Here is a 25309-nt window from a genome sequence, read left to right on the forward strand (position 1 = left end):
ATGGTTCCTTTCAGAGGGGATGGAGGTGATCTCATGGTGAAGGAATGCCCTCCACTTGGTAAAAGCCCACATGCCCCGGTCCCAGACGATGGTGGCCGCTGATGTCATCATTAGGACCACAGACGCGACGAGGCACATAATCTTTGTCATACATCAAGGCTTTTGGCTTTGTCCCCATTGTTCAATCCGATTCTGTTTTTATTCTGTTGCTGTTTTTCTGTAGGCCATGTACTGAGGTGTTCTAAAAATGTTCAAATGCTTGCGAGAGGACTTGTAAAGATCATTTTTCAGTCAGAAGCACCTTTAGATTGGTCAACACCCAACAATCTCGGAGCTCGGAGGCATTAGCAGTCGCGTGTATTCAGCTGCCCTCTGTTACTGTCTGGATCTACTGTTTAGATGATCTAACACTGTTAATTGATGAGTATTACTGCCCTGCATGACTTTCGAAGCATTTTGCGCTGGCTATTGTAACACTTCCCAGAAAAACAGCAAACCATTTCATGCAAACCCGTACACCCCCTCACCCCCCCAAAAGTCTGCAAGATCGCAGCTGTTGGGTCATTACATCACCGATGAGGTCATGTGTGAAACTACAGGAAATATGCAGTGTTAATATGGATTGGTCGAATTGTGCTGTTTCTAATTCTAATTAAGGAGCTGAAGTCATTTTAATTGGTCCAACACCTTCTCCTTGATGGACTTTTGGGGGGAGAAAAAGCTTTTAAGCTTTCATAACATGCTTTACAGTGGTATGACTTGTGTTGAAGAACACCCAATGCTGCACTACACCCATCGGCTTGAATTGTAATTCCTACACCATTTGGTCACCTATTCATCTGAACCCACTGATCAGATCTCAACTTTCATGTTCTGTGAAGGATGAAGGTAAAGATGTTGCTCGATATAGAACTATTGATGTGATGGTATTCCAGCTCTCTGTCCTCCTTTACATACATGAGCTCACAGACTCCAACAATTGACTAGTAATTAATGGCTAATGTTATAAATGGCATATGTACACTCGCTTTGTTCGAGTTTGGCTAATAACATGCTACTTGTTTGGTTGAGGGTGAAATAATTACTTTTCATAGTCAGTTTCGAAGCATTTACCTAGCTACCATGTTGGTCTTATGTTATTACATTAAATTAGATCTATTGTTATACGAAAGGCCTAAGAGTCCATGCATTGTTTTTTCTCTTTCTTGTTTTCTCGTTCTCACGACTACGTTTTTTCGTAATCTTGACGTAACTGTGTAACCAATAGTTACGGTGATTATCCATGATGCTGCTTCTAGAACATGCCCTTATGCCGAATACACTGAAAAAGCAAGAAAAGGGCAAAACCCTCTGCAGTTTTTACTTATTTATTTTTATTATTATAATTTATTTCACTTTATTAACATTTCGATCAGCTGGAGTTGAGAATGTCCTGCACCATATTGAGTTCAGTATGTTCCTGAGCACTTAATGGTGGTTGAGTCACACCTTTAACAACATAAAATTTTCCCTGAGAAGGTTTAGAGTGCGTTTGCCCCTGAGGGTCACGGGGTTTATGAAGGTTTCATGACTCTCTCCTGCATTCAGTGCATGACAGGCACATTTCTTAAATAAAAATTTGGTCTGATCTGTTATGCAAATCCTCAGCTCTAATTTAGACACAGGACTAAAGCTTGTTATTGTATCTGATTTATATGAAGGAGTTCAGTTATCTTTATTGTGTTTACTGCATTTAACTGCATTGTTCTATTGCATATGACTTTTTGTTTTTTGAGGGAGTTGGCGGTTGCAAGCCTGACCGTGCAGTGTCTTTACAAACCCGCTCAGCTATGCGATTTTTCTTTCCTTTGTTTTACACTTGGCAGTAGATTCAGTTGCATCCTGTTTATGACTTCCAGGTGCATCCAGGACCACACTCTTGCACCAGAAGGCACTGATTTAGTCTGTTTTGGGATGACACGCTGAAGTGTCAGCATTTTAACCGCAGCGCTTTTCTAAATCTAAATCAGGTCGTCTTTATGTTTTAATGCCAACACCTCGTGTGCCAGAGAATTTACTGGATTCAACGAGATGCGTGATTGGATTCAGGAGGTTCTGCGCAGATGTTTGCTCAAGTCGCTTTACACCGCTAGAACTTTGGTTAAGAAAGTAACAGTAACTTGGACTGTTTTTTTGTGGTCAGAGCGATCATTAAAGTTTTACAGCGTTTGCATTTTATATACCTTTTAAACCCTTTTCCCCTTTTTTAAACTCTTAAATCTGAGCAGGACTCTGTAAATGTTCTTTTACGTTAAACGTTTCGATTCCCAGATTTGTTACGTGCAAGTTGGTTGCTCAGCGGAAGTCTTTTATTTCCTATCTTGATGCATTGATTTAAATTCTATAAAAAAAGGTTTACTCGCAAAATAAAAGGTTTTAAAGCTGTATACATACAAGTTCCATGAAAGCTGAAGGAAGCGCAGGGCAATCGCTGGAAAATCAACCAAAATTGTGCAAAAATTATTTCCATGCTATTTATATACTGTTATGGTAATAAAGAAAAACCAAGTGCGCGCAGGCAAATTCCACCTCCAGAAACCCTCATGAGCGCTCCCTACTCCAAACCCATATGACTTAATACTATTGCATCATTTCCACTTCTCTTCTAGCAGGCAGTGCTCAGTGTTTTGTGTTCGCGCCATATTATTGCGCAACCTAAATACTCATCATACACACACTCACACACACACACACACACACACACACACACACACATGCACGATGTAGAATACTTCTTTCCGAAGCAACTGCTGCCAAACTGCCGAAATTGTACCCGAAGTTCTGAAAGCTTAACCACTAATGTCAAGGAAGAGATGTGTCCACTGGTGCTCGTTTCACCCACAGAGCAGTGGGTAATTATGTTATGGCTTTTCCTCCACAGGAATGTTACGCCACTGGTTTGATGCAGCAAAGATCTGCAATGACAATGTTCTGCTCTGTTGTTTAATCAGCAATGCCCACACTTGAGTTCTTCAGGAAAATCAAGAAATCATAAAATGAGGGTTATGTAGATAGAGGCGAATAATTTCCAGCTTTGCCAAAGGTTGCCAGAGTGCATTTATTTATTTTAATGCTTTCTTATTAATTTGTGGTTATAGATAATGTTGTGGTAAATAAGTGTCTTTATTCTCTATAGCCTCAGATTTCACTTCTTGGTCTGTACAACATGGTGTGGTCTTACTGCTGCTGTAGCGTGTCTACCTTTTAAGGTTTGACTTATTGTGCATTCTGAGATGCTTTGCTGCTCACCACGGTTGTAAAGAGTAGTTATTTGTCACTGTAGCCTTCTTGGCAGCTCAAAGCAGTCGCTGGCTCTGTGCTGTTCCCACACTCATCGATTTGGATAATTATAGTCGCTTTAAATAATCAAGAAACCAATGTAAAATGCCCTGCTTTTAACGCAGTGGATGATCTTGAAATCTGATGCTTTAGCAGGTTCTACATACGTCATAAAACTGTTAGAAGGGTGAAAAGGAAAACAAGTTTGTTTACACCTGACCGTAAGATTGTGCTTTTTGAACATCTCGTTCAACATTTAGTTTCTAATTTCTGTTATAATAACCTCCACGTTTCTGGGAAGATGCTCCACCAGGTTTTGGAGATTTGTGGAGATTCAATCAACAGCAGTGGTGTTAGTAAATTGAGGTACTGATGTAGGTGAGGCGAGGAAGCCTGTGGTGCGGTCTGTGTTCCAATTCATCCCAAAGGTGTTCAGTAGGGTTGAGCTCCTTAGTAGGCTACTTATGGTCTTCCATTCCAACCAATGTAAAGAAGATCATCATGGAATTGATTTTGTGCACTAGTTTAAGTGACGGGGAAACATTTAATGCTGCTACATCCAAAGACGTCCTATAAAGTTGTTGCCCTCTAACTTTGTGGTAAGAAAGAAGAACCAATATATGTAGCTGGAAAAAAAAAAGGAAAAACACATATAGCTAGAAAAGTCAATTGTCCCAATACTTTTGTGTATGTTCCATCATGTTCTCTGAACATGACATGAATGTCCTCAGGCGCTTGTTAAGCTTTGTGGATAAAGTCTGCATTGAAATTGCCTGTTGATTCATGTATGGTTCATTTTCTCAAAATCTCTCCATGTTATTTATTTAAAACAAGATTCACGTAAACTCCCCAGACTATAATTCTGCTACCATTTTCTCTTGCATTCCTGTGTCGCTTTCAGCCTTGTGAAGGACTTTCGGTGTCCTTGCTGTCCCGAGTCTCAACTCGACGATAACAGAGCTGCGGCTTCACTCCTCCCCCTAAACCTGCAGCATTGTTTGCTTTGTCTCCATAGCAACCAAAAACACTCGAAATTCCCTTATAATCACAAGTCTTCTAAGTATTATGTGCAGCTCTTTTTTTTTTTTCCCTCTATTTTAAAACTGGTTGCTCACTTAATTATAATTTTGACAAGCTGTTTTTTTTTATTTTTATTTATTTATTTATTTTTTGACCACAAGAACTCATAGTTTAGCAGTTTCACAGATACTGTGTGCTGATATCACTGGTCATAGCTTTCAGAAATTCTTGAAAGTTTTTTTACGGCTCTTGAATGTTCTGAGCCGTGTATCGAGTGCGAGCGAGAGGAGGAAAGAAGAGTATTAGTTCATACAACAGTTGTTTCTGGTGTATGAGTATGTCATAAAAAGTAGATTTCCAGATGGATTTCTGGTTCCCGTTATTAAAAGGAGGCTTAACTTTATCGCTTTTTTTTTCTTTCTTTTTTTCTAGTGTGAAATTTTAAGAACATAAATTTCCTTTGGCCAGGCATGTAGATTACAACATATATGATTGATATGTAGGGTTGAAGAATCCTATTATGCCAAAAACAGGTTATTGCTGAACCACTGAGAACTTATAAAGAACATTATGGAAAATATGGAACCTTTTATTGGAAGTTAGATTAGAAATGTCTCTTTTCAGGATTATTACTGTATATATACTGTGTGTGCGTGTGCGTGTGCGTGTGCGTGTGCGTGCGTGTGCGTGTGTGCGCGCGAGCTGTTAGTACACACACTAACAGCTGGAACCAAATTCCTTGTGTGTGTCAACACACTTGGCCAATAAACCTGATTCTGATTCAGCAGATGACACACACACACACACACACACACACACACACACACACACACACACCCCTCTATATATTTATATATAAACAGCGGTTAGGCACGCAGTTAGGTTTGGGTGATATGATACAATATATATATATATATGTATTGTGATAAATTGGGTCATAATGCACTTTTCAGAAATTAATTTAAGTATTATTATTATTATTATTATTATTATTATTATTATTTTATATGATTAGCCATTTAGGATAGTTGCAATAGAATGTATTGATTTACATTAAAATGTAGGTTTTTTTATGTATCACAGACGATCATAGACTCGTCAATTTGTACTGCTTTGATGCAGTACTTTTTGTTGGTCGTTATTATGATATATATAAATATATATAGTGACACACTTCATGTTGATATCTTTCTCTGTACAGATTAATTTCAACATTTAAATGCGTAACTAATTGTGTGCTTTAGTGCTTCATGTTCAAGAACTACCACAACACATTTGACAAGTTGACAGTAATTTATACAGCTACATATTTCATGTAATTGCTAATTGGATTGAAGCTATTCAATTTAAGGGACTGTTCAAACTTATACGTGTGAAAACGCAATAATAAATAGAACAATGTTGATAATAGTTGGTTGTGATTTCAACAACTCAAATAAATTTAGACTGTATATTTTTTAATAATGCTTATGGGTTTCCCAGACCCCCACACTGGAAACCATTATAACAGTGGCTGGATACCTGATACTCTGAAAATGAACTTTAATTTCCACAATGCTGTAAATCTGAGCATGTCATCATTTTCTTTAGGTTTATTGATTCCACCTATAAAATATATTTGACATTTTTTCTTTTTTTTGTTACATCCAGGGTCCATCTTGATCGGAAAGCAAAGGCAAAGCTATGCCATGTCTCATCCCTCTAGTGTTTGTTGGTTTAATAGGAAGGACCGCTTCATTTCTTCTTCCTTTCACCACCTGGGATTTTCTCTTTTTCTTCTTTTCATCTTTTTTAAATCTGATGCGTCAACACACTTTTTCCACGACTGTCTTTCTTTACTTCGATTGCCTTCGTAGCACGGCGAAAACCGATAAGTGTTCAGGTCAGATATTCTGCTTATTGGATGGTTTTTTCATCTCTATACTCAGTCAGAGGGTAATTTTATAGCTAAAATCAGCATTTTTAGTTGTGATCGAGCTGGACCTGTTCCCTAGGAGAAATCAATAACGCAGTGTGGGTGTATAGACAACGAGGGCTGTGTGTGCTCACGAGGATGCTAACTTGTATTGCACATGTACTATTATCACACCACCTCGGACCTATTTAGTCACTGGGAAGCTGAATACAGAGTTCTCTCAGTGTGTTTCGTTCTATGGTCCTTCCTTCTTACCTCCACCTTCTGCACTTCATTCTGCACTCTGTCTTCACCTTTCCTCCGGCACTCATAATTCTATTTTCACCTCTATTGCTCCTTATCTTCACTTCCACGAAGTTCCCGGGTCACCAACCCTTACAGCTTTACACCACGATAGTAATATTGGGCTATTTTAATTTTGTATCTGCTCTTCTCCGCCTCTATCCCTTTTCCTGCATGAGGCTTTGACCTGCATCCCTATTTTTACACGTTGTTACTGGTCACTTTCAGCAGGATCCGTTGCTCACTTCCACCATGACTAAAGATGATCATGACAGGATTTCATGAAGATAACTAGTGTAGAAGTTTGGATGGAATTTTTGAAACACTACATTGACAAGTGTTTGTAGACACGTGTCCATAAGTTTGAACATCTTTTTGAACATCCTATTCTGCATTTAGTTTGCTGTTATAATAACCTTCACTTTTCTGGAAAGATGTTCCACTCGATTATGGAGTGTGATTGTGGAGATTTGTGCTCATTTAACCACAAGGGTGTTAGTAAAGTGAGGTACTGGTGTCCCAATAGGATTGGAGCTATAGCTCTAAAGTAGGCCACTCAAGATTTTTCACTTCAAACCATGCAAACCAGATCTTCATGGAGCTGGCTTTGTGCAGAGGGACATTGTCATCCTGGAGCAGGTCTGGCTCTTCTAGTTCAAGTGAAGTTTAATGCTACTACACCCGAAGACATCCTATACAATTATGTACCTTTATGTAACTTTGGTAACTAGGTCCCCTGGTGGTCTAGTGGTTAAGATGCAGCGCTCCCACCGCTGCGACCCGGGTTCGATTCCCGGTCAGGGAACCATCCCCAGCCACTCTTAGTGCCGGTCCCAAGCCCGGATAAATTGGGGAGGGTTGCGTTAGGAAGGGCATCCAGCGTAAAACATGTGCCAAATCAAACGTGCGGAGGATCCGCTGTGGCGACCCCTAACGGGAGAAGCCGAAAAGAAAGTTTTATGTAACTTTGGTAACTAGGTCCCCTGGTGGTCTAGTGGTTAAGATGCAGCGCTCCCACCGCTGCGACCCGGGTTCGATTCCCGGTCAGGGAACCATCCCCAGCCACTCTTAGTGCCGGTCCCAAGCCCGGATAAATTGGGGAGGGTTGCGTTAGGAAGGGCATCCAGTGTAAAACGTGCCAAATCAAACGTGCGGATGATCCGCTGTGGCGCCCCCTAACGGGAGAAGCCGAAAAGAAACTTTATGTAACTTTGGTAACTGAAGAATCTGATGGTAGGAGTTCAAATTTCAGCCACACCAAGCTGAGACTCCTGGGCCCCTGAGCAAGGCCCTTAACCCCATAGCTGCTAAGTTGTATGAAAGTCACTCTGGATAACCTCGTCTACCAATTATCATAAATGTAAATGTAAGAATAACATATGGCTGAAAGAGTCAGGTGTCTCAATACTGTTGTCCATGTAGTGTACCTTATGCAGCATTCTTCTTTTCATTGTTTAGAATTAAAACTAAAGCAACAGAATAAATTAAATCGAATAAAATGGTCATTAACCCAAAAAGGTTTTCATTCTCCATTTGCTTCTTTGTTCTTCCATGTTTTCACGCCCAAGCCTATTCTGTTGCCTTCTTTCTTCATGTGCTGATATACAAATAGAAAACCAGTGGAGGTAAAGGTGAACTTTTTACATGGATTTTGGGATTTTTGATAGGACTTTCTTGTGAGATTGAGTTTCTATGTAGTATTTATTTTTTTTTCTTTTCTACAATGGTCTTAATTGTTGACATGCTTGACTAGAATTTCAGTCAACCATGGCCAGAAGATGGGTATGATTTGGTTGCCTTAAGCTGTTTACTTAGTAAAGGACATTCGAATTGTATTATTGATGTTAATGTTTGGACAGTCTGCAGATGTGAGTCACTGAAAGACAATGTTGCCGCAAGCAACAGCTGTCGCATAAGTCATGGAAAAAGATTAGCTATAAAGGGTTCTCATAATGAATCTCATGTTTGCTAATGGACGTCTGCGATCAAGTAAATGTTGCAGCCCAGTAAACACACGATGATGGATGCTTAGGAAGTGATTTTTACAACTGAGTTGCTGTGATTTATATCATCAAGATGGTTTTCCTGGAAAGTGTTTAGAAAGTAAACATTATGATGACCGCTTCAGTCAGGAGAGAGCTTCACACTTTAGATAGCACATGGCCCAGTATCATGTTCACGGCTTTTTCTGTAAATATATCCATGCAATTATATGATGGTATCATTGTATGAAGCCCCTTAAAAGAAACCTGACAGAACCTTGCGTCTGCTGTTAATCTGTAGTCTGAACGTGAACTTTAGAATACAAAAACATTTTAATTACAGACACCACGCTAAAAATAAATATTTGTTGCTATTGTTTTGCATTGCAGAGTTTAGGGTTACGTTTAAATACCATGGTCATACACAACTATGCCAATGAGGATAAGTCTAATGTCAACGCTTTCCCTTAAAAGACTCAATTTACTCAGTTTTTACTTTGTATTTACTGAATCTCGATTTGAAATGGCAAGCGTTTTATGTGCGTGTTCGTTTTTTTCCATGCCGAGCATCTCCTGCAGCCGTGCAGCTCCTGATGGAAATTCCATTAAGCACCCCTGGTGAGGTAGAGGGCTGTGTGTGATGTAGAACCCAGCACTAATGAATTATGTTTGGCTGAATGCAGAGCCCCAGTGGCCGTCTTGGCCCCTGTCTGGCACTGCGTGGTTCTTTGAAGCCTTGCCAGAACATTCTCGGCTGGCTCGTCAGTGGAGTGGAAGCGTCAGAGCTCTCAGTCTCACGGCGATGTGGACGTGATGTGGAGTGAAAATTAAATTCTTCAGGGCAATGGGTCAGTGTGTCGGACAGCCTGGTGCGTGTGACTGTGGTGTTAACAATTTCTCAGTATATTATCGAAATTTGTTTATTTAATCAAGAATTCACAATCATGGAGACTGAACAAGGCAATGCAACATTTTACATTGACTGCATTTGGCAGACGTCAATATCCAGAGCAACTTACATTTATCTCATTCATACAACTGATCAGCTGATCAGCTAAGGGCCTTGGGTCAGGGGCCCAGGAATGGCAGCTTGGTGTGGCTGGGATTTTTGTATTAATCTCCCAGTAATCAGTAACAAACTTACTCTCCACTATATTCAATATACATCAGCTCTAGTGTCATTATGATTGACAGTGGAGAGAGTAACACCAGATCTTCCACCTAAAGCAAACGGCCAGTTTAGCTTCCTCGCCTCTCAGCCAAAGATGGAATTCCCTTTAATCTAAGGAAAAATGCACTCTCTCATAATTTACCATGTTTTATTGTCTCATTAGCCAGTCAGGCTAATATCAGTGTGGTTATTTTTGTGTGTAACCTGTCCTCCTGTCAGATCTCACATTTTACAAAGTACAAAGCTGATTTATCACCTCACAAAAGAGTTATTTGATCTATAATGTTAATGAAAACCCAGGTAGGGACTTGGTGCATTGCTGTTCAAGCTGAGCGTTCTGCCTCGCCTCGCCTCGCCTCGCCTTTGGGCTAAAGTTCAGTTCCACCGCTCATTATTTCGGCGCCGGTTAAGAGGATGTTTGCGAGAGATGGCTGATAGTGCGACACAAAGAGGGAGTGTTACACACTTGTACACCCACGTGTGCACTCTTTCGTCAGTGGAGTGGGTGGTGCTTTTAAGGTGTGGCTGTATTATCTGTAATGTTTCCTCAAGGTGGCCCTGAATATCACATTCCAAAACATTGAGGAGAATAGACAAGATGTGAGATACAGTTTTAAGTGTATTGCACATCTAACAATGGACATTGTCCCAAAGCAGCTTCACAGAATCAAATAGATTGTGAATGTGCATTTTTTTATTTATTTATTTATTTATATTTTTTATGACATAAATTAGTCTTTTACTTTTCATCACTAATGAGTTAGGGGGTTTTCCCTTGCCACTGTCACCACTGGCTGAGATGGTATGATAAAGAAAACTTGAGGAACCAGATTCAAAAGGGAACCTATCCTTATTTGAGTGACACCGAATGTCCATTCAAGTTCTATAATTGTTGAGGTACTTGTACTGTTCACTGATGGACATTTGGATGCAAATCTGCTCATGGCAATTGCAGTCTTAATCCATTGTAGAAAACTGATTGTATTAATTCCAGTCCAAATCCATCATGGATCTTTAGGCTCTTCCTGTGGAACCGTCTTTAGCAGTAGAAAGTGGTGTCCAATTGAAGAGAACTCCATCCAGAAGTAGGTCATCAGGATGAATCAGGCAGGTGCAGAAAAAATGAGGATCACGATCTTCATTGTAGGGAATGTGAATCTGGACAGTAACGAGTCTTGAGAAATTAAGACCTCTGGTTTTACTCTAGAAATGATCTAGAATTTCATTTAAATAAATTTTTATTGTTTCATTAATTTTTTTTCCGTATACATTTATTTATTTATTTTTTATCTCTGTGGCCTAGACCATGTTTTATCTTGGCATGGGTTAAGCATAATCTCGGTCAGTGCTGTCTTAATACACCGCCTGGTACAGAGTAACCTAACTTGCTGATACAGTCTGGATGGAAACAGTACAACCAGGAGGATCCTGTTTTTATATTCAGTGTGTGTGTGTGTGTGTCTGTATAGGGTGTGTGTGTGTGTGTGTGTGTGTGTGTGTGTGTATATGTATATATACAGTGAAGAAAATAAGTATTTGAACACTCTGCTATTTTGCAAGTTCTTCCACTTAGAAATCATGGAGGGGTCTGAAATTGTCATCGTAGGTGCATGTCCACTGTGAGAGACATAATCTAAAAAAAAAATCCAGAAATCACAATATATGATTTTTAAACTATTTATTTGTATGATACAGCTGCAAATAAGTATTTGAACACCTGTCTATCAGCTAGAATTCTGACCCTCAAAGACCTGTTAGTCTGCCTTTAAAATGTCCACCTCCACTACATTTATTATCCTAAATTAGATGCACCTGTTTGAGGTCGTTAGCTGCATAAAGACACCTGTCCACCCCATACAATCAGTAAGAATCCATCTACTAACATGGCCAAGACCAAAGAGCTGTCCAAAGACACTAGAGACAAAATTGTACACTTCCACAAGGCTGGAAAGGGCTACAGGGAAATTGCCAAGCAGCTTGGTGAAAAAAGGTCCACTGTTGGAGCAATCATTAGAAAATAGAAAAAGCTAAACATGACTGTCAATCTCCCTCGGACTGGGGCTCCATGCAAGATCTCACCTCGTGGGGTCTCAATGATCCTAAGGAAGGTGAGAAATCAGCCCAGAACTACCCGGAAGGAGCTGGTCAATGACCTGAAAAGGGCTGGGACCACTGTTTCCAAGGTTACTGTTGGTAATACACTAAGACGTCATGGTTTGAAATCATGCATGGCACGGAAGGTTCCCCTGCTTAAACCAGCACATGTCCAGGCACGTCTTAAGTTTGCCAATGACCATTTGGATGATCCAGAGGAGTCATGGGAGAAAGTCATATGGTCAGATGAGACCAAAATAGAACTTTTGGGTCATAATTCCACTAAACGTGTTTGGAGGAAGAAGAATGATGAGTACCATCCCAAGAACACCATCCCTACTGTGAAGCATGGGGGTGGTAGCATCATTCTGTGGGGGTATTTTTCTGCACATGGGACAGGGCGACTGCACTGTATTAAGGAGAGGATGACCGGGGCCATGTATTGCGAGATTTTGGGGAACAACCTCCTTCCCTCAGTTAGAGCATTGAAGATGGGTCGAGGCTGGGTCTTCCAACATGACAATGACCCAAAGCACACAGCCAGGATAACCAAGGAGTGGCTCTGTAAGAAGCATATCAAGGTTCTGGTGTGGCCTAGCCAGTCTCCAGACCTAAACCCAATAGAGAATCTTTGGAGGGAGCTCAAACTCCGTGTTTCTCAGCGACAGGCCAGAAACCTGACTGATCTAGAGAAGATCTGTGTGGAGGAGTGGGCCAAAATCCCTCCTGCAGTGTGTGCAAACCTGGTGAAAAACTACTGGAAATGTTTGACCTCTGTAATTGCAAACAAAGGCTACTGTACCAAATATTAACATTGACTTTCTCAGGTGTTCAAATACTTATTTGCAGCTGTATCATACAAATAAATAGTTTCAAAAATCATACAGTGTGATTTCTGGATTTTTTTTTTAGATTATGTCTCTCACAGTGGACATGCACCTACGATGACAATTTCAGACCCCTCCATGATTTCTAAGTGGGAGAACTTGCAAAATAGCAGGGTGTTCAAATACTTATTTTCCTCACTGTATATATAGCACACTGCAGAGTGCATGGGGGGGGGGGGGTGTTCAAATGATAAAACAAAATGCGTTTGAATTAAAAACTATTTGAAATGAATATTAAAAGGTAAAAAAAATTACTATTAGTCTAAAAAAAAAATGTAAAAAAAATCTCTGAAAAAAATATGATGCTATGCAATTCAGTATGGTGCAGATAGTTCACTCCTATTTCTTTGGTTCAGACAGACAGCAAATCATACATTTACTTGTGTTTTCTGACTTCTAACGCATGGCTTTTCAACAAACAGGCCTTTGTGGAAAAAAAAAGTTCATGCAGTTCTACCTCTGCCATGTTAATCTATATTCTGTGTAACTTAAATCTCAAATCAACATGAGCATGGACAAATATGAATGCTTTATGCAAATATATGTTAATTATTAGTGAAACCAAACTCAACATAGAGCATGAAGACTAAATATTCTAGTAAATGTTGTAAAGTAATGATTGTGTTTTTAAATTGTTGAATTGCTTGATTAAAAAGTGATGTTTAGTGAGTTATTTATTTATACGACAAATTTCAGGGGGAGTAAATATTAAATATATAATATTTATTATCTGTTTAAAGAAAGGGAAAAATCATAGGGAAAAAAATAATAATATATATACTTATAAATATATATATATATATATATATACTTTTATAAAACTTTTTTTTTTTTGACTGCTGTTTTGACAACTCACAATAATGATTCTAACTTTTCAGTACTTTCTGTTTACTTGCACAATAATTTTGTAATGGGGCTAAAAGAAAAGTCATTCGTCTGAGCTGTAGTCACTTTTACTATAGTCACTGTGAGCCGTAAATCACCTTCATGTCTGCTTCCGTGTGTGCAGACAGTAAAGCAATCGTGGACGGAAACCTGAAGCTGATCCTGGGTATGGTCTGGACACTCATTCTGCACTACTCCATCTCCATGCCTATGTGGGAGGAAGACGAGGATGAAGATTCTAAGAAGGCGACACCCAAGCAGAGGCTCTTGACCTGGGTCCAGAACAAAGTCCCTGACCTGCCCATCAGTAACTTCAGTCAGGACTGGAGGGATGGCAGGGCTCTGGGAGCTTTAGTGGACAGCTGTGCTCCAGGTGCGTGTGTGATATGTGGAGGTTGATGCTGGGAGATGTGTGAAAGTTCCACTCGGTTATGAAACATGATGGTGATTGTTGTAGAAATTCTGTTCAGAGCAAATTTAGAGGTGTCGTTCACCTTCGTGTGTGTCTGCTTTCTGTCTGTCTGTCTGTGGGTCTGTCTGTGGGTCTGTGTGTGACATCTGTCTGTGTATGTCTTTCCATCTGTCTCTTTATCTGTCTGTTTCTTGGTCCCTCTCTCTTATTTTCTAACTCTGTGTCTCTGTCTGTGTGCATGTGTGTATTAGGTTTGTGTCCTGACTGGGAGACATGGGACCCAGTAAAGCCAGTGGAAAATGCTACAGAAGCCATGCAGCTGGCTGACGATTGGTTGGGAATCCCTCAGGTGAGCAGCACTGTGCATCTGTACATGACCCTAAACCCCAATTCACATAACCCAGTGATGATTTAACCCAGAATAAGAGCTTCCAGATGTGTGAGATACATTACATATACACATGGAATGAGTGGTGTGCTGTGGTCCTTCTGATCGACTGAACTTTGTCGTTAAATAAGGTGGGACTTGTTATCTGTAGCCAGCAAGAAGGTGAATGTATTTCTCAATCGTTTAACATGCAGCATTTCACACTTATCTCATTTGAACGTTTTATTTGTTTAAGAGGAGGCTGACATCCATTTCATTAATGTTTTATAAGTGGCACGCCCACACCCAATCACACCTTCACAAACAGAAAGGTGTACAGGTCAGAATAACCGAGTACACACCCAGTGCCCGGGACTTCAAATGGAAATAAAGGACTTATGCTTTGTTTCTTTTGTCTTTTGAATGTTGTTTCTGCCAAAGGTTACATAAAGAACTGGACTGACTCTTAAACGAAATGTCCCTCCTTATAAAGAAACATTTATCACCTTAACACCAATTTGTGGCATTTCAGCATGAGACAGTCCAACTTGCAGGGTTATTTATTTGTTTATTTATTTAAGCTAGTAAAATATGGGAAAAGTGACTAGTGCACTATATTCCTGTGTGTTCATTATGTATGTATCATTTTGGTACATACATCAAAAATGTCATTAAATATAAATAAAATGTAAATATTATTATTACATAAATTACATATTATATATGTATTAAGTGAAATGTGTGTAGGATTTCTGTTCTGTATAAAGAATAGTGACAGATTTATAATGCTAATTTCATGTAATAATGTATTAATGTAAGTAATATACCTAATCATTTTCTTAAAATATAACTCGCCGAAAATTTTTTTTTTTTTTACTTTTTACGTTGTATTGCATGAATTGCAAGTATTTTTTAAAAATGTTATTAAAAATGAAAGTTGTTTTTAGTATGAAATAAGAGGCGTGTTAAATGAAATATATAATTTTGTTAATTATAAATTGTCAGAAATATTTATTTTATTCGTCATTTTTTTATTTTTCTTTACAAATGTGAACATTGCATTATATGAAATTTTATTACAATAATTATATGGAATTTCATTTAAAATTTTTGCTTTCTTTAAAAACATTTTTTTTTATCTTTAAATGTTAAATGCACAAACTGCGAATAATACGTGATCTTGGCGGTTCAGAAAAGAGGCCTACAGTCAATTTCTATTCTGATTTATTGATCTTCGGATCACATCTCAGCAAACTATCCACCTCCTTCGCATTCGAAACCACATCATGCATGGTGCAAATTTGCATATTGGAGCATGATTGGCTCTTGTATTTTATGACACAATAAAGCACCTGCTTTTTGAGGAAAAATGCAGCAACACTGCAGCAGTAATAGTTTTCACACTTTCTTGAGTCTGCACTCTGTTATTATTATCACAGCAGATATATTTTATAAAGGTGACTGTGGTGAAAACCTGGGCTGTGGTTGTGTAGGGTCACATTTCCTCACCCTGTCGATTGTTTGTTTCCAGCTAACGCTAGACTTTACTGTTTGTCTTTCCAGGTGATCGCTCCTGAAGAGATCATTGACCCAAGTGTGGATGAGCAGTCTGTCATGACATACCTGTCGCAGTTCCCCAAGGCCAAACTCAAACCTGGAGCACCTCTCAAGCCTAAACTCAACCCCAAAAAGGCCCGTGCTTATGGCCCAGGTGAGAAACTGCATATAATGTTTCCTTTCCTGCATTATGTAATAAACTGTGATCTAGATTTGGTCTAAAAATATAGGATTGAATTCGTTATTAGGACTTGGAGAACGAATTGATGCACAGTAGAACAGTACAATTTGAAATTAAAGCTATATTTCTGGTTTTGTCCCTAAACACACTGCTTCATTTATAAGAAAATGTTGCTTTTTATTGTTATTATTAATTTACTTTAGCCGTATTCTCTGCTGGAACCTACCCAATACAATATGAATTATCAGTGCATTTATACATAAAAATCTCCAAAGCCTATGCCCCAGGGTTCGAAAGCTCTGTGGCGTTTCTCATTTATAGCTTGAAGAAAGTTGTGTTGAAACAGTGAAAAGATTAACTTCTACCCACTAGCTTTATTTAATCATTTATTCTTTCCCACCGTGTTATATTAGAACTTGGCAGCCCCTTCACGTCGTATAAAACACGGGCATGTAAATATGGTACGGCCCTGCAAGATTTTGTACATGGCTGATAGAACGTCAATAAACGCAGCCCCTGACCTGTTGTGAAATTCTCCAGGTCTCTAAAAAGCAGTAGCTAATGTGTCCAGACTTTATTCTCATGCAACAAGGGCCTTGTTAAATTTGCCCCAGCAAAATATCTACCTTGCTTGAATCGTTTACTTTCTCTGCAGCATGTGCAGTCTCTGTAAAGGAACATTCAGACTGGTTCGCGGTAGAATTTCTAGATTTTATATCATAACGTAATGCTTTGAACACTTTCGTCAAAGCCTGCAATCTCAGTGGTTCATTGAAAGCCTGAAAGGTGAAGCTTTCTAAATCAGGCTTCTAGTAAGATCTTTAATATATATATATATAATTTTTTTAATAAACTTCTGGGAAGAACAAGAAAATTTATTTTACCATCTTTAACATCTTTGGGATAAATTGGAACGCTGACTGCACCCCAGGCCTCGACACCTCACCTTCATCAATACATGAGTTTACTAACATCTTTCCGACTTGTACTGTTTCTCAGGTATTGAGCCGGTGGGTAACAGAGTGATGCAGCCGGCTGTATTCACTGTGGACACGTTTAGCGCAGGACAGGGACAGGTCACTGTCTACATCGAGGACCCTGAGGGCAGGAGGGAAGAGGTCAAGGCTGTTCTCAACGAAGGCAAAAAGACCTACAATGTAACATACATTCCTCAAGTGATGGGACCTCACAAGGTGAGTTAAAGGAAATCTAGTGCATCTCTGCTTGGTTAGAGTGCAGGAGAATTCTTGCTATTTCTACTATGTTTTGTCTCTACAGGTGACTGTGCTGTTTGCTGGCCAAGAAATTCCCAAAAGCCCTTTCGAAGTGAACGTGGACAAGGCTCAGGGTGACCCCACCAAGGTCACAGCCAAAGGCCCTGGCCTTGAACCAGTGGGCATCATTGCGAATAAACCCACTTACTTTGACATCTACACAGCAGGTCTGTTGGTTGTGTGTTCTGTTTTCGAACATTGCCGTTAGTACAAGTAACATAAACGCACAAAAATACAGTGGCATTGATAAAGAAAAATGGAATTGAGCAGACTGCAGATTTCCTTCGATTTTAGTAGTGTTCACAAAATTACGGCGTGTACTAAAGTTTCAGACTTATAAAAAGTACCCACGTCCTTTTTCGGATCTAATTACGCTTCACATTTGACGTCAGGTTGTAAACAAACAACTCAAACAACCCCATGGGTTCTACCATTTAAAGTAATTAGGAGTGCAGTGCCAGGGTTTTGCTTGCTTATAAGATCAGATCACTGTGTGTGTTCAACCATAGAAACAAATTCAAAATGAGTGTAAGGGATGAACATCTCAGGGCCACCATCTTGTAATTACTGTAATTCTAACATGTGAATGCATCAATAGTTGTACACAGAATGTTAATACTGATAATATACTGATCATGAGAAGTGTACGTTATGTATGTATGTAACAGGTGCTGGTGTGGGTGATGTAACCGCTGTGATTAAGGACCCCCAGGGCAATAAGAACACTGTGGAGGTCATGATGGAGGACAAGGGCGACAGTGTGTTTCGCTGCACGTACAGACCCGTTCAGGCCGGTCCTCACACAGTCGCTGTCATGTTTGGAGGCATCGCCATTCCCAAGAGTCCTTACTCTGTGAACGTTGGTCCAGGTATGAATGTCCTTAATTCACAATGTGTACATCTGAATTCTATTGATTCTGTTCACAATGCCCAGTGTGCACATAGAAATAAATGTATCAAACGCATGCTGCCGATATGGAGACCCTGAGAGATCCGCGTTGTAAAGAAAGCCTGTTCGAGCATAGTTCTAGACATAGTGGGTCTTGAACTAGCAGTTAAAAAGAGCCCTTTAGTTGCTTTCAAACAGCACCAAAGGCTACAGAAAGCGGCCGTTTTAGCTGACTTTGGAGCTCTATTTCTTTTAAAAGATCCCATATTTCATCCCAGGTTTTTGAAAAGTCATAATTTTTTATAACTAAATTGTACACATACATATATTTATTTATTTTTAGCATGTGATCATTCAGTATTGCATTTGATGGAATATAAAAAAAAAAAAAACCTCAGCAAATTTTGTAATAAAAAAATTCTTATTCATTTGTCAGTATTGTGAATCGTATCGAAAGGTTTTATGACCAACATGTATTAGTACACCACTAGCTGATAAATCCTCCAAACATAAAGCAGACATTCTGTTATTGGCGTTAGTAATTAAATTGGTTAAATGTTTACAGTGGCTCTTAAAGCTGAGTTACTGTAGTCTACACACGTGCTGTCTTGTTCAAAAGTATTTTTACACGTTTTTAGCACTCGTTGGGGACTGGTGAAAGGTGAACTATTTCCCATAATTTTCTTGTAAATAGCGATAGAAATTACTCTCGAACTAACAGTTGTTAAATCTCAAAGGATCTGTACTGGCATGACTGTAGAATGTGTACTGTGTTTAGGATTTGACGCATTTTTATTCAAACATTGTTTATGAACCATAAAAGATCTTGCCCTTTTTTCAGACCGATCCAGAACTGCGCGTAGACTTTTCTTCACTTCACCATATTTTAGTTTCTAAAATTTTTAGTTGAGTGTTTGACCTCAAAATAAGGAGGGAGTATCGTGCGTAACCTGTGATCTGTATGTAGAAACATTGTGAGGAAAGGCTGGAAGGAAGTAGCAGAGATTGGTGTGACCGACCAGAAGCAATAACCGTAGTGCTAGTGGGAACCTTGTGTGAATAAGGCTGCCATAGGCCATTCTTTTGTTTATGATTTATGATTGCTGTCCTCAGTGTGTCTTCAGTTTCCCAGTGAAGAAGCAGCAGTTTGAAAAGATTAAATAAAACATTCAATAAATGTGTTTCTGAGGTAAAATGTATTGCGATTGTGGCGAACCGCACACTGTGTACGATTTCTAAATCACTCTAAAAATAACCTCAACGCAGTCGCTTTACTTTCTACATTCAGAACATAAATCACATTAAACAATAAAGCAAGATGTGTCCAAATGAGAGACAATCAGCATTTTTGTGAGGTACTAGCTAGTGTGTGTGTGTGTATTTGCGAGAGAGATTGTGTTAGCCAGTGAACCAGATTGCTGGCAAAATGATTCTGAGAGCTTGTAAAACACCAGATTCCTTCTCTGTGAGGCAGCTTTTCCAAACCAGGTTAGCGTGCTCCATTTCAGGCTTACAGGAAACCTAATTTAATTGATTTTCCCAAATAAAAATGACGTATCATCAAGAACTGTATATAATGAGCCTTTTTTTTTTTTTTTAACAATCTCCGAACAGTATAAGCATTGTTCAGTTTACTTAAAGATGACCAATGTGATTGTTTGCATTGCTTTTAGCAAGAGACTGTTTATACTGACTCTAAAGCGTAAATGTTTCTCAAGCAGGACCGTGTTCTCGCTCGGTCTCTGTACGCGGAAAACAAAAACCTCTGGTTTAAACAGATTGTGATTATTTGCTGGGTGAAGCTGTGAGAAAATTGCATTTCATACTGTATATAAAGGAAAGTGAAAATTATAGAATTTATTTATTGTTGTGGTTTAATCACTATTATAGCAAAGAAAGAATAAAAGAGAGGGGTAAATAAGGAGAGGGAGCAAAGAAGGAAAGAAAGGAGCAAAGTAAGTGGGAAAAAGAAAGAGGGAGAAAAGAAAAAGAAAGAAAGAATGGGGAAAAGAAAGGGTGTTCTGAGTTAATTAGAATGCACGGTGTAGATGAATATAAGGATGGGTAAACTGATTGATAGATTGGTGGGTATGTGGATGGATGGATGGATGGATGGATGGATGGATGGATGGAAGGATGGATGGATGGAGATACGGATATATAGATAGATAGATTGGTGGGTAGATGGATGGATGGATAAATGAACACTGTCCCAGAAGGAATTTTTTTCGTTGATCTTTTTTGAGTGACTGTTTTATAGCTTATGTCATGTGTGATTGTGTGAAAGAGACACTGAGCATGTGCATATATTTCAGCCTCCACCCCCAGCGCTTGCAGAGCGACCGGGAGAGGCCTCCAGCCCCGAGGAGTACGTGTACACCAAGTGGCCGACTTCAAGGTGGACACAAGAAACGCAGGCAGTGGTGATCTAAAGGTCACAGTAAAGGGTCCTAGTAAGTTTTAATTATATTCAGTTTAATTGTATTTGTAAAGTATGTTTAACAGTAGACATTGTTACAAAGCAGCTTCACAGTCACACAACCAATGTGTTTTTTTTTTTTTTGGTCAAAAGCCTTATAAAAATAAATAAATAAATAAAAAACGTTTCTTAGAAACCTTAAGTTCTAACATCAAACTATAGAAAAGACCTGACTCATACAAAAGCAGACCAGGGCGGAGGATGTTCCCCGGTCATCACCAGGCTCTCATTCCCAGATGACGTTATGTTTGCTGAGTCAGCAGGCTATTTACGCTTGGATGATGATTAATGACCGGTTTGACGTGACATGTTTTTTTTTTTTTTACTTAAAAAGAATATTTACTGTAATTATGCTCCGTCTGGTAGTCGAAGCTGTTCAGAATGTCTGGGTCTGGCTGAAGATGCCACATGCTATTTCCAGATTTTAAAGAATGGTATTCTTTCTTGTAGAAGGCCTAGACGAGCAGGTGAAACTGAAAGAAGCCATGGACGGCGTCTACGCTTATGAGTATTATCCGAACGCTCAGGGCAAGTACACAGTGAGCATCACGTGGGGTGGACAGCACATTCCCAAGAGGTGAGTTTCCACAGAGCAGTCTGCTTGTGGTGTCTGTGGTAGGGCAAGGTAGGAAGGGGCATGACATTACATCACCCTTTCCACCGTGTGTGGGTCTAGGTTTGAAAAACTGTTCCACAGGGAACTCGCACGTACACAGCGTGCGTTCACCTGTGACTTATGGGTTAATAAGGATCCAATGTACATTTAGAGTTTATTAGATTTTTTTTTTCCTGTGGTGTGTTGTGAAATCTTCTGTGCTGGTTTTATGCAACAAGGACATGTACTGACATTCCAATAAAAGGAAGAGCATTTATTGGGCAGGAAAGTATTTTTCCATGAGATCACAACTTGAAAATTTCATGGCAACTCCAAAATGGGTGTGTATGCATGTATCGGTCTGGTATTTACTCACAAATATATACTGCCTGTGTTCTTAAGCTGATATAGTGTGTGTGTGTGAGGTGATCTCATCCGTGCATTGGCTTCTATTCAGAGCTGTAACTGCTAACACCCCCCCACGCACGCACGCACGCACGCACACACGCACGCACGCACGCACACACGCACGCACGCACGCACACACGCACGCACACACACACACACACACACACACACACACAAGTACAAGTACAGTACATGCTGAAATGCTTCAATGAGAGGAAAGCTAAAGGGGGGAAGGCTGAATGAATACAATTGGCTTCTGTTCACCTGGACTTTCCTCACTTGGTGCACCTACCCACTAGTCAGCCATGCAGCATGCTCGGTCATCGTTACCGTGTTACACATTCACCCTGCGGTCATGAACTCTGTTCGAACCATGCTGTGAAAATCTGTGTCTGCTTCTCAACATCATTTTTGGGTCATGCAAGTCATCTCAAATCTTGTATATGTGACGTTTTTAACGCTTGTTTCTGTGTGCTTGGATTTAGTCCTTTCGAGGTTCTGGTCAGTCCTGAAGCCGGGCCGCAGAAGATCCGAGCTTGGGGCCCGGGTCTGGAAGAAGGCATTGTGGGGAAGTCGGCTGACTTTGTGGTCGAGTCTGTTGGCACAGATGTAGGAGTGCTGGGTGAGTTTTATGGCACATTGGGAACAAAAGAGATTTCAGAATAAATGACATCACTTGCTTTTAAAGAGTTAAACTTTGGGCTTTCCAGATTGCTTTTCTGAACATATTCAAGCTTTCTGCTCTTCATGCAGGCTTTGCCATTGAGGGTCCTTCTCAAGCCCGGATCGAGTGTGAGGATCAGAATGATGGATCCTGTGACGTCAGGTATTGGCCTACGGAGCCCGGCGAGTATGCCGTCCACATTATGTGTGATGATGAGGACATCGAAGAGAGTCCGTTCATGGCTTACATCATTCCTGACAATAAAGAAAACAATCCTGACCAGGTACAAACTCATTCTGGTAATGAGAAAGATGCACTGAATTCTGGAATCTTTTTTCTTCCTGTTTTTTCATATTTGTTCGAGTTGTTTAGTCATGTCATATCCAAACTTTTTAATAGTCTTATGCATTATTATCCGTAACTGATTCAGATTAAAGCTTATGGTCCAGGCCTGGAGAAGACCGGCTGCATCATTAACAAGCCTGCAGAGTTCACGGTCGAGGCCAAAGACGCTGGAAATGGACCCCTAAAGATCCTCGCCCAGGTGAGTGAAATAATTTGGAAGAATCTTATAAAAAAATGTTTAAATTCCCAAAACAACCTTATTTACACTGATCAGGCAAAACAATATGACCACCTGCCTAATATTATGAAGGTCCTCTTTTGCTGCAAAACCAGTCCTGACCTGTCGAGCATCAACAGCATTTCCTTCTTCTGCAAATTAAGATGCAATAGTTCATCTTCGCTTCCCCACGTGCAATCAATGAGCCTCGGCCGTCCATGACCCTGTTACCGGTTCACCACTGTTCCTTTCGTGAACCACTTTTGATAGACCCCGGGAACATTCCACAACAGCTGCAGTTTTGGAGATGCTCTGACCCAGTCGTCTAGCCGTCACTATTTGACCCTTGTTAAACTCGCTAAAATGCTTTGGCGCGCCCATTTTTCCTGCTTCTAACACGTCGACTTTGAGGACAAAATGTTTACTTGCGTCCTAATAAATCCCACTCAATACCAGGTGCCATGATGAAGAGATTCACTTTACTGGTCGTAATGTTATAATTTCATAATCTTCTGTCTGATCGATGTGTACACAGACATAGGGTTTGCTAGTGTCCTAAAGCTTTTAATTGTCATCTTGACCCGTGTCTTGCTTCTTAAAAATTCCAGGACGCGGACGGCAAGCCCATCGACGTGAAGGTGAAAAGTAAAGGAGACGGTGTGTACTCCTGCTCCTACACTCCTACCACCGCTATCAAACACACAGTGGCGGTCACTTGGGGAGGGATCAACGTTTCCAACAGCCCTTTCAGGGTAAGCCCTCCGGAGCCCCCGAGCTCCACAGTTCCCTCTCCCACTAACACCACAGCCACTAACCTCTCAGCTGAGATCACTAACCTAACGGAGTCTAAGGTTCCTGAGGTGAAGGCCAACCCTGAGGTGTTCGACCTGATCGATTTTGACGGGCCGGCGGAACCTTACATCCCGAAACACCAACCCATCATTATTATTACTACCTATGTTGAAGAGTCTCGCTCTGTTTCTATCATTTAATTTTAATTTGAAGCTGCTACATAAAGTAAAAAAAAAAATTCACTTTTGCTAACAGCTGTATTAATGAACTGAATTGATTTATATACAGTGGTACTTTGACCTACGAGTGCATTAATGTACGAGTTTTCCGAGGTACGAGCGCTCACTCGCTCGATTTATTACTTTTTTTTTTTAAAAAGAAGCCAGAAAGCCAAGATTGTGACGAAGATTAAGATAAGCAAAGAAGAAAAAGTAAAAAATGTTAAAGTTTAGGGATACGTAGTGTACAGGAGTGATAGTAAAAAACGAGTTTTCCCTCCGCCTCAGCTTATCGCCTCTACCCCCCCTCCACACACACACACACACACACACACACACACACACACACACCCCACCGGCGTGTTCGTTAGCTCAAGTCGTCTCATCTCCAAGGAAAATACACTGAATAAAACCTTATTATATCTTTACATTCTCTTTTATTATGTTTTTATACAGGATTTGTTTTTTAGAAATGTATTTTCCTATTTAATAACATGAAACATAAAAACAGGGTCATTTTGAGGGTTGGAACAGATTAATGCCATTTTAAGTATTTTCAATGTGGAAAACTGATTTGATGTGCGAGTAAATTGCGATACGAGCTCGTCCACGGAACCAATTAAACTCGTAGCTCAAGGTACCACTGTATTTCTATATAAACGTTTATTTTATTACATTTTTTTATAACAAATCTCTGTTTATGATTCGAATCCTAAGTATTCATTTAGTTTTGTCTGAACAACCAAATCAGCATTTGTGTAGTTTAGTTGTTGCTAATAATTTCTATCGGTTTTTTTTTTTATTATTATTTATTATTTATTTACTCTGATTATTTTAGAGGGGATTGTAATTTAAATGCACATTTTCATTTTGATTTATTGTCATTCTTTGACATTGTTTGATTTGCTTGTGATGGAACGTCACAGAAATGTTTACCACTGCATAAAGACTCGATGTAACGCTGCAATGCAAATACATGACGTTTTCAGATGTCATGTTTATCGATCTGACTGAAAATTGAGTATCTGATCATCAGTATTAATAACCTGAGATTATTGTTATGTACAATCGTAAAGAAGAAACACTTTTGGAATTAGTATTGATTTTTTTTTTCCCCCACAGAAAGAAATTCTTGACTGATCGATTAAATTGTGAACTAAATATATGTATATTTAAAATAAATTTCAATGCAAGGCACATTTCAGTTTTTTGCATCTCATTGTTTCCTTCATGTGTCAAATGGAAATCAGTTATTTTTTCGTGTGTTGTGATCCTGTAGGATCTGCTGTAAACTGTGTTTAAAAAGGTCACAAGATTGAAATTGATGGAAGATCAACATGTCGACGTTCCGTAGCGC

At 39.6% G+C, this 25309-nt stretch overlaps 1 protein-coding gene across 4 annotated transcripts in view; it reads left to right on the top strand.

Moving 5' to 3' along the window:
• flnba (filamin B a) overlaps positions 1–25309 on the top strand; it is an 80552-nt gene that overhangs the window by 22148 nt on the left and 33095 nt on the right. For all 4 annotated transcript variants that reach the window (XR_014532298.1, XR_014532299.1, XM_083534338.1 and 1 more), the window contains exons 2-13: positions 13679–13927; positions 14218–14315; positions 15897–16044; positions 17071–17264; positions 17350–17512; positions 18014–18214; positions 20550–20687; positions 21164–21290; positions 22202–22338; positions 22470–22663; positions 22811–22924; positions 23551–23694. Coding sequence is in view for 2 of the 4 variants with exons in the window: in XM_083534338.1 (XP_083390464.1) it covers positions 13679–13927; positions 14218–14315; positions 15897–16044; positions 17071–17264; positions 17350–17512; positions 18014–18214; positions 20550–20687; positions 21164–21290; positions 22202–22338; positions 22470–22663; positions 22811–22924; positions 23551–23694 (1907 nt within the window). In the remaining 2 variants the exon portion in view is untranslated. The remainder of the gene's footprint in view (positions 1–13678; positions 13928–14217; positions 14316–15896; positions 16045–17070; positions 17265–17349; positions 17513–18013; positions 18215–20549; positions 20688–21163; positions 21291–22201; positions 22339–22469; positions 22664–22810; positions 22925–23550; positions 23695–25309) is intronic.

This window comes from Silurus aristotelis (assembly GCF_946808225.1).
Source record: "Silurus aristotelis genome assembly, chromosome: 28".
Classification (NCBI taxonomy): Eukaryota; Metazoa; Chordata; class Actinopteri; order Siluriformes; family Siluridae; genus Silurus; species Silurus aristotelis.